The 12,672-nt window shown below is 59.8% G+C and overlaps 1 protein-coding gene across 8 annotated transcripts in view; it reads right to left on the bottom strand.

Annotated features, from left to right (window-relative positions):
- The window catches only part of BAIAP2 (BAR/IMD domain containing adaptor protein 2), a 63,578-nt gene that overhangs the window by 23,644 nt on the left and 27,262 nt on the right, over positions 1–12,672 (bottom strand). For all 8 annotated transcript variants that reach the window (XM_061392615.1, XM_061392618.1, XM_061392620.1 and 5 more), the window contains 3 exons: positions 2,163–2,224; positions 1,601–1,672; positions 881–1,018 (listed from right to left, as the gene is read on the bottom strand). In XM_061392615.1, coding sequence (XP_061248599.1) covers positions 881–1,018; positions 1,601–1,672; positions 2,163–2,224 — 272 coding nt within the window. The remainder of the gene's footprint in view (positions 1–880; positions 1,019–1,600; positions 1,673–2,162; positions 2,225–12,672) is intronic.

A 12,672-nucleotide genomic window follows, 5' to 3' on the forward strand; every position in this document is an offset into this window, starting at 1 on the left:
CCGCTTCGGGGGAGCAGGGGGCCTGCTTGTCCACGCCTTACTCAAGTGGCCAGGAGCAGCCTCGTGGCCCCGGAGGGCTCCAGAGGTGCTTGAGGGCAGTGGTGTCGGCACCAGGGGGCATGCCATGCAGGGAGGCCCCGATGGTGTATGTGGTGCCACCAGACTTGCTGCCCTGATGGCCGGCAGGAAGAGCAGGGCTTTAGGAGCGGAGGGGTCCACCCCAGGGGTCACCCCATGCTTGTGCCCAGGAAGCGCTTCCACTGCTGACCGGGTTGGGGGGGGTGGCTGTCCTGTTTCTCCTCCTCGGACGCACGACCTTGGAGAACAGCGTCTGGGCCCGATCTATGTCAACTGGCGGCGGGGTTCTGGTGAGTCAGGTGTATCGGGGCCATGCCTGTCACAGGCCACACTGTCCTAATTCCTTGCCCCCACCCCAGCACACAATGTCTGCAACCAGGGCTGCCCCTCCTGTGTCCTGTAGCGCCATCTGCCTCACACCGCAGGGCCCCTGAGATGCTGAACGGGCCAGTGTCTGCCTGATGGAGGCTCCGAGCCCACGCTGGGCGTGGGCATTTGTGAGTCAATCGGAGTAGCGGTCTGAGGTCTCTCTCTGAGGCAGGAAGGTTCCCTGTGGGTTCTGCTCCTTTGGCAGAGAGCCATGGCACCCACCGAGGCTGCAGGACAGGGCTGCCAGCTCTGGGACGTGGGGCACCCCCACCGGAAATCCCCTAGGAGAGTGGAGCCTGGGTCTGATCCATCAGGAGGGCCTGTCCTTCACTGCTCTCTGAAAGGACCGAGAGTCCTGACACCATAACAGGGGCCCGAGCCCTCCGGCGTGTCCCTGCAGGCAGAGCGCCCGGCACGTGCAGCCGGGTCCTACCTGCAGCTCCTTGTCCGAGTACTTCTGGGGGTTTTTGCTCCCTTGGCTCTTTTTGCGGAGTTTCTTCAGCTCAGCTTGGCACTTGTCCAGCGCGTCACCTTTGCTCCTCTGCTCCGTCTGGTATTTCTTCAGGGCAGCCTGAGAAACGAGTGCCAAGACAATGTGGGCAGTGAGCCAGCGTGCCCCTCCCGCTCTCCACAGGGCCACGGAGGCCCAAGCTCGTGGATGGCAGGACTTGCGCGGCTGCAAACCTGAGGCCTCAGCTCTGCGCACCCTGGAGATAAAGATCAGGGCTGGGACCGCCAGCTGGGCCTCCCTCTTCCACCCCGGGGCGGGAAGGGTGTGAATTCGTGTAATGAGCACCGGGAGTCCAGGCCCCTCACCCTTCTGGTCAACCTGGGGGAGGGGACGGGACAAGGAAACTCGTGACAGCAGGTCAGAGGAGCTCGTGCAGGTTCCACACGATGGCCACTGCACATCATCGTTTTTACTAAAGCAGCTGAGAGGCAGGGGCAGAGGACCAGGGCGTGTGGGGCATCTGATGCAGGAGTCCACCAAGGGGTCACGTTTGGTCTCAAAGGGGCACGAAATGTCAGAGGAGCTGCGGGAAACTACAGGACGCAGAGCTCACAGGAAGCTGGAAACCCCTTGGACTGAAGAAGTGTTCACACAAAGCCCAAGCAGGGCAGGTGGACCAGCAGGAACGGGTGGGCTACTTACACTCAGGTACCTGGAGTCCAGCTCCACCTTCTGCTCCAGCTGTGTGAGCAGCTCATTGTGAAAAGACTTCAGCTGGTACCGAGAGAAAACAGAGGTCAGCTCTGATGTACGCCCCGAGGGAGGGAGCCACTAGGAGAGGGGGCCGGTCACCACGACAAGGGTGCCCAGGACGCTGGGTACCCCCATGGGAGAGAGGAGCCTGTCTGACCTGTGAGCCAATGACCCTGGTGGCCCCATGGAAACAGGCGGCCCCGGGAGAGACTGCTGAACTGGAGCCTGGCCTTCGTGGCCAGCTGAGTGTAAGACCCCATCTAGCCTGTGCCCTGCTCTCCCAGGTCCTTCTGTACACCCCTAGGCCCCACGATGGTCACCTCCTTCATATGTGACTTCTGTCTTGGGCCCTGGGTATGCCCCAGACCCGAGTGTGACCCAGAGCAGCACACGCCTCCCTAGGGGACGCACGGCGAGGCACATGCTCACCTCCTCCACTTTCCTCCGACAGCGCCAGCCCACCTGCAGCTGCCCCTCCCTCCCCGGGCCTCCCTGGGAGGCTACGACTCACCATTTCTTCCAGCTGATTCTGAATCTGCCTGTGGACTTCGGCCATCTGGAAGAGAACGTCCCCTGGAAGGCAGATGGCAGGAGAGAAAAGCAGAAGGGAAGCGAGAGTCTCAGGATCACTGCCCCATTACCCCTCCACAGTCGGGGAGCACGCACCGGTGGGCTGGGCACTGGGGTTGCTGTGGTCTAGGGACCGGAAGGCGGGCAGGGGTGCGCTGGGGGCAGGCGGAGGGGTGCCTCTCCAGGTGATGCCACCCAGAGAGATGGGAAATTCTAGAACAAGGACGCACAGTTGCTTGGTGTCTCTGGGGGCTTGCGGGTGTCTGCATCGGAGCCGAGGTTCACGGTAGAGGTCAGATGAGAGGCCCTACTTTTGCAGGTTTCAACCCTGCCTGCTATCCCACGAGCACCGGCATCTACTCTCACTCGTAGGCGCCAACTACCACTGCCCCAACCACCTCAGGCCCAGGCAGAGGCGGCAGCCTTGACGAGCAGCCCGTGTGTCCTGGGACATAGTGTGGAAGGTGGGGCGACTGTGGAGGGAAGGACCCCATGGCCCAAGACATGCTATGGTCAGCAGAGCTCCAACATCCAGCACCCCAAATCAACGCCGTGGTATAGAAGCTCCGAGCTGGGGCACACACAACAACTGCCTCCAGTGACCCTCAGGGCCACCGCCCACACCCACCAAGTCAGCACAAAGGACCTCCGTGGACAAATGGCTCACTTCCTCCCCTGCAGAGAGTGGGTCTGGAACGGGCAGTGTGGGCTGCATTCATGCCACTGGCAAGTATTTGCTAAACAGGCGCTGACCACGCACTGCGGCCATATGGAGGAAGGCCTGTCCCTGCCCTCGCGATCTGCTGACTAACTGTCCCGGAGGTGCTGCCTACACCAGGATGTCCCTCCCCTCGTGGCCAGGCCACTCAGGGCTCACATGATCCAGAGAATTCTTTGGTGGGGGGCAGCCATGAGGAGCACCCCTGGTCTCCAAGAGGCTTGCTAGAAAGCAGAACAGTTCCTGTGCCTCCTGCCCTAAAGGGACAACGCTGTCTGCCCTCCAAGGTCACATGGATGGCATGCAGGTGATCCCTCCCAGAAACAAAGTGGGGTTTGGGGGAGGCCAGCTCCTCCTGGTCATCAGGCCATTCCACCAACTGCTCTCAGCCCTGATGACCACAGGGCATGGTGACCACTGACCACATGTGGTCAGACTCCACCAATCCTTGGGGCAGGCTGCCCAAGGTCAGTGGGCTGTTAGATGGCTGCGGTGCCCACTTCCAACCTGCAGGCTCTGGAGCCCTGCCTCCTGTCTGAATTCTGAGTTCTCACTCTCAGTGTGCTGCTGGACTGAGTTCCCAAAAGACTGGCTTCGCCTTGGACATATGGATGTCTATTGAGGGAGGAGGAAAAGACGAGAGCTCCTCTGAAGGTCATCTGGCGGCTGGGAGGAGCTGTCGTGTGCTAGGGAACAGGCCCCGCAAAGCCAACCGCACGTCCCCATCAGGCGACATGGGTGGGGGGTGATTTTCCTGGTGGTCTAGTGGTTAGGACATGGCGATTTTACTGTTGAGGGCACAGGTTCAATCCCTGGTCTGGGAACTAAGATCCTGCAAGCCGTGAGGTGCAGCCAAAAGAGGAGATACAAGCATGTTGGCAGGTCCCCTCGGTCATGGGTTCGGATCACACGTGGCTGGGGTTCACCAGGCCCTGGGCTGAACATCCAGCCTGCTGCCTGTGCCGGTGGAGAGGAGACCCCCTCCCAGGCGATACGTGAGGAAACACAGACCCCAGGCTGGCACCAAAGGCAGCAGGCCGTGCACGGCTGCTGTGGAGAGAGGAAGACGCCCAGACCCAGCCTGAGGCCGTGAAGGGTGCTCGCGGGCAGGGCCCATACCACAGCATGTGAGCGTGAGTGAGCACGTGGGTGTGAACGCAGTGTCTGTGTGGGTGTGAGTGGGGAAAGGCGTGTGCGTGTGGGTACACAGGGTGTGTGTGGGAGTGAGTGCCTGCATGAATGCAGAGAGAGTGGGTGTGAGCGTGTGTGGCCATGTTGCACGTGGGTGTGGAATGGGCACACTTGTGGCTGTGTGCGTGAGCCTCCGGCTCCCTTCTCTCTCCCAGCAGCACCCCAGGGCTATGTTCCCGTAGACACGCGGCTCCAGGAAGCTAAGTGACCAGAGGGACCAGGGCTTGGCCACACAGGGTCTGCCTCCAGGACCACGCTCACCCACGAGCGGGCAATGAGAGGACGGGGCGGGGAGACGCCACAACAGGGGCAGACTCCGGAGCTCCCGGGACATGACCCCCAACCCAAGATGATAAACGTTACTGAGCCACCAGGATGCCAGCTCTGGGACCAGGGTACGGGGGACACCCATTTGGGACCAAGAGTCCCTGGAAGTCACTTCCCTCAGGGTCCAAAGAGCAGCCTGACCTTGTGCCTGACGGTGCTGTCTGGCGCAGGGAAACAGGGAGGGGCAGCGCCTGGGGACGAGGAGGCCCCACCTCCACCGTGGCCGCTCGTGGTCAGCATGGTTGATGGTCAACCACGCGCCCAGGGCTGAGCTGAGGTCGACCTGCCCCAGCAGGATACTGTTCAAGTCTTACTCACCCTCTCCTAGCCCTGATCCACTTCTCCACCCCGATCCCAGGGGCCTGGCCAAGGACAACAGGGGACAGAAGGTTCCTGGTCCCTGTCCTTGGCTGAAAAGGAACCACTGAGACAAACAGAAGCAGGCAGCCCAGGGGACAATGCCAGGCTGCCGCCACCCTGACCCGCCTGGCACAGACCTGCAGCTCCCGAGCGGGGTGACGATCCCCCAGATCTGTGGGGACACTGTCCTGTGTCAAGAATGGTGCGCACCTAAGTCTGGACCCACAGGTCACCCTCGGGCCCCAAGGGCTCTCTCAAGCGCCACGAAGCGCATGAATAACACAGTGAGTGGCGTTGTGGGCCGTACTCGTGGCCCCAGAATCGTAAGTTAACATCCAGGTCAAACTGAAAACACGTTATTTCCTTAAAAGGCCGTACACAACTAATCCAAGATCATTTGAAAAATGGCAGAAACAACAACAAACAGCAAATCCTTTAAAAAAGCAATTTTTGTTGCCTAGAAGAGTACGCGTAGATTCTCGAGGATTCTGGCCCCTGCACCCCAGGCTCCATCAATGTACTGGGACGCACCCCATCGCCTCTGCTGGCCAGAGACCCCACCAGTCCCCGGGGGTGCATGCAGGGAACAGGCACATGGCTCTGAGCTAAAAGCCAGTGGTTACACAAGCCGGTCCACACGGGGAACTTACACAGTGTGTTTTACAAGCCACTGCAGTAAGTCCCGTGACACGTCTGCAAGGTGGTGGTGTGAGCATGTGCGAGCCACTGGGCAGTGGACTCGAAGCACCATGGGGCACTGGGCCAGCTGCAGGAAGGAGATGGTCACCCCGCCCCGAGATGAGCCTGTGCCCCGAACTCAGCTCCCCAGGAAAGCTGGGAGCCTCAGGCGGCGGCGTGAACACTCACTGGTCCTTTTTAACCCAAGGTCCTTCCGGGTCCTGGGAGGTGGGCTAGTGAAGGTCCTTGGTGCCAGGGGGCCAGCCAGAGCCTCATCCCGTCCCTGGGTTCCGTGTGCCTCCCCGCTTCTCCGAGCTCAAAGGACAGCACGAGGGGGCACACCTTCACAGGCCCACCCCGCCCAGGGAGGAGGGGGCCGTGGGCTTTGAACAAGGCCTGTTTGGGAATCCAGGTCCGGGTCTACAGTGCAGGTGGGTCCTAAACTCAAAAAACCAGGTTTAAGGTAGCAGCTCAGACCTGGCCTCACCAGAGCAAACAGTGGGCGAGCAGGGTAACCAGCTCAAGTGCCACCAGCTGGTGGGCCTGCCAGGGTCCCAAGACGTGTGAACACAGGGGGCAGTGGGCAGGTGGCCAGGCCCCCGGGTGCTGCAGAGGGGGTGGTGGGCAGACCACCCTGGCACTGAGGAGGGTTCGAGAGTGGCCCTTTGGGAGCAGAGACAGGAGAAGGGCACACACAGGTGCCACGGGGCTTCACCCGGGACAGAACCACATGAGAAACACACACAGGCACCTGAGAATTGGGCGACGCCCTCCTCGGCCCTGCCACCGTGTTTACCCTGCGAGGAGGCCACCAGGTCAGCGGTGAGTCACCTCCGGCTGCACGCCCTTCAGCTCTCAGTTTAAAAATTCCTGGTACTCCCGGTAACCTCATCAAACACCCGCCTCCCGGCTTTGGTTAACACGGCAGCTCCCTGCCCCCAGGGGAAGGCGGGGGCTGGGGCAGTGCTTCCGCACAGACACAGGCGATGTGCCGGTCACCACCTTTCCCTCCATCACAGTCTGGCTGGTGGTGCAACTAGGCCAGGACTACGTCAGGACAGTCGCCACCCACTTTGCTCTGGACACCTGGGGCTGGGGAGCCCAAGCATCCTGCAGATGGTGTGTGGGCCCCTGAAAAGAGGCAGGGCGGTGGCCTTGGGAGCCAGGCAGGGCCCTTGTCCCCCAGGGTGGTGGCCTTGTCCTGGGTGACAGATGCACAAAGAACTGGTCTAGCCTCTTAGTAGGGACATGGCCCCCAACAGGGACACAACCCTGGAGCCAGGGTGGCTGGACAGGGAGGGCTGGAGAGCCCGGCCTCTGGGGCCCCCAACAGGCCACTCTGTCCTCAAGGGCAGTCACAAGGTTGAGCAACCGCCGCTCCTAATTCCAGAAGGTTCTCGTCACTCCAGAAACCTGTCCCCATCAGAGGTCACTCCCCTTTCCCTCCAGGCTTGGGCAACCACTCATCTAGTGTCTATACGGATCTCCCTGCTCAGGGTGTCTCCTATCAACGGGATCCCATGATGCAGACCTTTGTGTCTAGCTCCCTCGCCGAGCGTGTTTTTGGTTTTTGAGGCTCACCGGCGGCAGTGTGTCAGGGCTTCATTCCCTCCCTAGTCGGATGACATTCCAGGGAAGGGGTCACACTTTACCTAGTCATCCACTGATGACCGCCGGTGGACATTTGGGTGTTTCCACTTTCAGGCTGTTACAAACACTGCTGCTGTGACAATCAGCTCTCTCCTTAGGAAGCAGTTTTATAACAACTCTAAATTCTGTTTGTAAACAATCTTCACAACACGATTTTTGAGGTTTTTCCCATCTTCTTAGAGAAAGAAAGTCCACCAGCCAGCAGATCCTGGGGGGATGCTGGGGAGCTGAGTAAACAGGGGGCCTCTGGCCAGCACCGTGACCACGTCAGGGGCTGGAGCCTCAGCGCTGCCAGGCCCTCCGAGGTTCCTCCACAGCCAGCGCCCCTCCCAGGCACCCACTGCCACCTCTGCAGGGCCTGCTCCCTGCTCCAGGCTCGTCCAAATCTCCTGGGAAGACGAGGCTGCAGATACTAATAGGAATTGATTCCACAACGAGGAGCTTGCCTCTCCAGCAAGTCGGGGTGACTCAGCATCCCTGTTGCTTCAGAGCTCAGCCAGGAGGGTGGGGGGCTGTCCCCAGGGGAGACTTTGCCCCCACTGGCCCCCTAGTAGGAGCTGGCTTCTACCAAACCCAGGGATCTTGAGCCAGGGAAAGCACCAGGGCTGTCGCTCTGCTTCTACTTTACCACTGATACAAAAAAATTCCCAACAGATTCTTAAGAATGGTGCACAGCCCCTGGCAAGAACCTCAGGATAAGGACAAGGTGGAAGGGCCCGGCATCGGCCAGGGTGAGTGTTGGCCAGTGCCTGGGGCCCAAAGGCACCCACCAAGGGGAGGAGAAGGCAGAACCTAGAGACCCCGCCAGCACAGAGGCAGTGTGGGGATGTGCCGGAAGGTGAGGGCACGGCTGAGGAAAAGGGGGCCCCGGTGTGGGAAGGCCCCACACCCGGGAGGACGGCAGCGGGGCAGACCATGAGCAGAGCGGCGTGAGCAGGACCAAGGCCCACAGGAGGCCAGGGGCTGGAGCCACTCACTTGGAGCTCCAGGCCAGGTCTAGCCGCCCAAAGGGCAGGGCCCCGCTGTGATACAGGAGGAGCAGCGAGAGTCAGAAGTGAGATGTCTTCACTCACTTTACATGTGTTCCGGGATGTACGACCCACCACTGATATCTCAGATCTCAGAAACATTCAAGTGTTTCCCCAAATTGGGATCTTTGGGAAAAGATAAAAGAGTCCAGGAGACTAGAGAAAGTTACACGTACCAGAGTTTTAAAAGGCACAGACTCTAGAAACTGCAGGCTGGTGTCTTGATGTGGGAGTTGCTACTGTGATGAAGGTGACCTGCTCGCAGCCTGGGGCACTTGCTCACCTTCATCTTACTTACCCCTCTGACAGTTGTTTTGTGAGCACATGCTCCGTGCAGGTGCTGCTGCAGGTGAGAGAGTTAACCAGAGGCCCTGCCTCCGTGGTGGCCATGCTCCTTCTCAGGAGAGGAGGACAAACCGTGGGCCGGTGAGGAATAGGGTGGAGTTAAGGGCGAGTGGGCCAGGCAGGTCAGGAAGGAGAGCCGCCTGCGGGCCAGGAGAACAAAGGAGGCCTGTGGCCCTGGACGACCCAGAGATGGCGGGGTGGAGCTTGGCAGGGAGGCTCATCTCACTGATTCTTAAGCCTGAGGTCAGCCCGGGTGCAGCCCTGCCTCCCACCCGATCTCCACGAGACATCAGGCAGTCCCTCAGGGCACTGAATGCTGACCCTTTGGGGACTTGAACGGAGGCCAGTTCTGTAGCCACACCCACAGGTTCCACCCACAGCCCTGTGATCAGTGTGACTGTCAATCTGTCCTCATCAGCGCTGAGAAGACAGAACACACTTCTCCCAGCCCCACCCTCCAAACCTCCCCAAAGTCGCAAAAATAGTGAAGCAGGTACCCACTCACCCTCCACCAGGCTCCCCAGCTCTCTTCCCAACACACGCATGTTATGTACCGCGCACACATTTTTTGGCTGAACCATCCAAGACCGTAGGGAGCATCGTGGTGTGGCCAGCACGTCAGCTTCTACAGCTGGAGATCATGACTCGTGTGCACTGGCCCGCGGCCATCCTGACCCAGGGAGGGCGGCCACTGACACAGACCCTCTTCCGTCAGCGCCTGCATCGCGGGGCCTGGAGCCCCGATGTGCAGGGGCCCTGATGGCGCCCCGCCTGAGAGCTACTCCCCAACCCGGGACCACACACCCAGCTCCTCAGGTCTTTCTCTCAATAAATCAGCGTTCTGTTTATCTAATGCTGCTCTGTGAGCATCTGGAACAAGTCAGTCATAAACAGGCTAAATCAGGGGTTACGAGGAATTAACCTCCAGCGGCACCAGAATTCTTATCTCTCCTCCGGGAGTCAGAGTCTTCAGCCTCTTAAATCCAGAAGAGTCCTCTCCACTTGCATCTCTGACAACGCTGACATTTTTAAAGACTCAAGCTGCTTTTCTTTTTTCCAAAAAAAAAAAAATACATGTTCTTATAATCTGCAAACGACAAGAAGCTGAGGGGGAGTGTGGATCTGGAAGACTGGGAACAAGCCAGGATGGTGGGAGGGTGGCCCTGTCCCCAGGGTCTGGCGGTTCACAGGCCGGCATCTAGCAGACCTTGGCAGCTCCACTCCCCCTCTGTGTGCCGAGGGGGCAGACTCCACTTGAGGGCCCCTCCCAGGCCACAACACTAGGCTCCTTATCCCAAAGGAGTGAAGACAGGATTTCAGGAAGGATTTGAGTTCTCACCCACTTAGGCTTAAAAAAGAACACTTTTTTTTGCCAAAGCAACACAGGCCTGAGGAAACCAGCTTCGCGCTGGCTCCCATGGAGACGGCCAGTGGCCTGAGCTGACCCCCAGCAAAGGTTAGCGACAGCATGGGATGAAGAGGGTAAAGACCTGGATGCCAGACCCCAAGGCTGGGCACAATGCATGGAGGGCCAGTCCCCTCTCCATAACACTGTGACCGTCACAGGAGAGCAATGCCTCCAATGTCAGTGTCCAGGGGGCAACCCAGTGAACTTCTAAAACCTGATTTACGTGAGGAGGAGGAGAAGGCTGGGCCCCGGGGTGGGGAGGCCACAGAGGGCAGTTCCCATCTCTGGAAGACACAGGTGGGCTGAGCCCTGGCTGGGGGGTGGGGCGGGAGTCCAATAACCACCTATGGAGGGGCCTCCCCAAGGACCCACTGCCACACAGCGGGACCACCCCCCAGAGCACAGACCAGACTCCACCCTGGTGTGTGTCCACCAGCTGGGAGATGTCCATCACGGGGGCGACAGGTTCCAACAGTCCGGGCATCCCAGGAAAAGGGCTCCAGGCCCGGGCTGACCTGTCTCATCAGTTATGTGTACACGTTTGTACCCCATCCCAGGATTGAATCAGTGAGACCACAGGTCTCTTGATTGGGGGACTGGACTGGCAAAGCTCACAGCAGTCCCTGCCCCAGAGAAGGGGCCGGGCAAGTACCTGCCCCCATCAGCAATAGTGACCTCGACAGCCAAGCATCTGGGTGCCATCCATCTAGACGTCAGAGGTCCCACCACACCCTCCTTCTTTAAGCGGGAGGATGGCAGGTGCAGTGCTTCAGGAACTGGGCACCAAGACAGGACGTCCTTCTGTGGAGCCCAGCCCCAGCAGGCAGGAGGGAACCACCCACCTGTGGTGCCCTTTTCTCTCCAGCCTATGCCCTTCTTCCCTGGTGACCATGTCTGGCTGGGGCAGGGGTCCCGACTGTATGCTCTCTTCCTCACCACCCTACCCCATACCCGTGTCCTTCTCACTGAAAGAGGGCTGTGCCCATCTCTGACCTGGTCATGAGACAAGCCTTGCATAAAGCCCTGTGGACAAGAGCACAGGGTGGGGGGCTCCTGGGAAGGCACAGCGTTGGAGTTCAGGGGAGCTGATGTGACAAGAAAGTGGGTATCTTTAGTAGCGTTACAAATATGACAGACGCTGATGAGAACCCGGATCCCCAGCTGCCTGGACCTGGGCAATGTCCAGTGACCCCAGACCAGACCGGGCACTCCCAGCACATGAGGCTTCTAGGACGGATCTGAACACGTGGGAAAGACGGGAATGTCCAGCGCAGAGTCCCTGCCCGCGTGGGTCCCTAAGGGCTCCCTGAGCCACCGGAGCCCAGAAGGCCAGTCCTGTAACCTGCTCTCTGCCCCAGTAGACGTCAAGCTGTGCCACCCCAGGACATGAGCACCCCAGCCAGAGGCGAGACCGAGACTGCACGGCCGTGACTGCAACCATGAACCTAACTTGTGTGTGCGCTCCGGTGGGATGGGCAGGGTTGTTGGTGTTCCCTACCTCTTCCCAGGCAGAGCCCCATGCCGGAGTTGTCCTCGGCAGCCCCAGATGGTGCTCGAGGCTCAGAGAAGGCCTCCAACCCTCCTTGGGGACCAGACCTCCAGCCCTGTCCTCCCAAAGCCGGACTTCAACCCGGCGAGCAGGATGCACCATCACTGCCGAGTGATCACGGTGTTCCTTCGGGCCACTGGCAGCCACTGAGGGGCCAAAACACTCGTTTCTTGAAGATCTGTCATTCCAGGAGGAACTGGAGCTCGAGGCCCCTGCTGGTGGCCAAGGGGCTCTGAGCCAAGGGGTCAGCTGCTCAAACTTGGCTGGGAGCACCCACCGCCTCCTGAAGCTTTCTAAAGCAAATTTCCATAATGCTCAATTATTCTGGTGGCTTCCAGAGCGGAGAGGCGCCTCTGAGAGCTAATTAGCATACGCCTGAACAAGGCACGAATATAGAGCTCTAGTTCCAGGAAGACAGACAGCCAAGGGGCTGCGGGGATGTCGCGCCGACTGTGGGAGCCACCAGGATGGGACGCGGAGCTTAGACAGCACTGGGGTACCCCTCTGGTATCAGCCACCAACCTCCCATCCTCCCTGCTGGCCTTAAAGCCTCCAGCTCCTCCCTGGGAGAAGCAGTGTTCTTCTCCTGCCTACAAAATGGCAAAAAATGGCAGGTGGCCAGAGGGGTAACCAGGACAAAAATCGATGGCTGTTACCATGGTGATGATAGCGGACAGTGACCCTCCCTGACTGCCGCTCTGAAGCGGAGCAAGACCAGATGGCTCCTTGAGGTCAGTGCTGTGTTCACAGCTGGACACCCTGGCACCTGGGTGTTGTGGAACGAGGTGCCAACCACACATGGCCCAACTGTCCGGGCTGGCCTCCACCCTACCTGCACTGGGTCAGGTCCTGGACTGGCATTGGCCACTCTGGTAGTCGGCTTGGATCTCAGAAGCTCAGGCCCCACCCAACTCCTCCCGGAACCAGATATACATTTGGATGCATCCCTGGCCGATTCACATGCTCTCAGGCATCCACGGTCACACTGGGGGTTCTCAGGGTGGCCACTCAGGCCAGCTGGGGGTATTGCTTCAAGGAACTGGATGACAGGGGGCTGTGGAGCACATGGGTTGAGCCTGGGCGACAGGGAGGCAGGGACTTCAGGTGAACCTGGTGTCCTCTCCCCTCGGTCCAGGCAGACCCCGCTTGTACCAGGTCAACAAAGGATCAACAAAGGGCCACTTCCTCCTCACTCTC

The sequence above is a fragment of the Bos javanicus genome, chromosome 19 (genome assembly GCF_032452875.1).
Source record: "Bos javanicus breed banteng chromosome 19, ARS-OSU_banteng_1.0, whole genome shotgun sequence".
Lineage (NCBI taxonomy): Eukaryota > Metazoa > Chordata > Mammalia > Artiodactyla > Bovidae > Bos > Bos javanicus.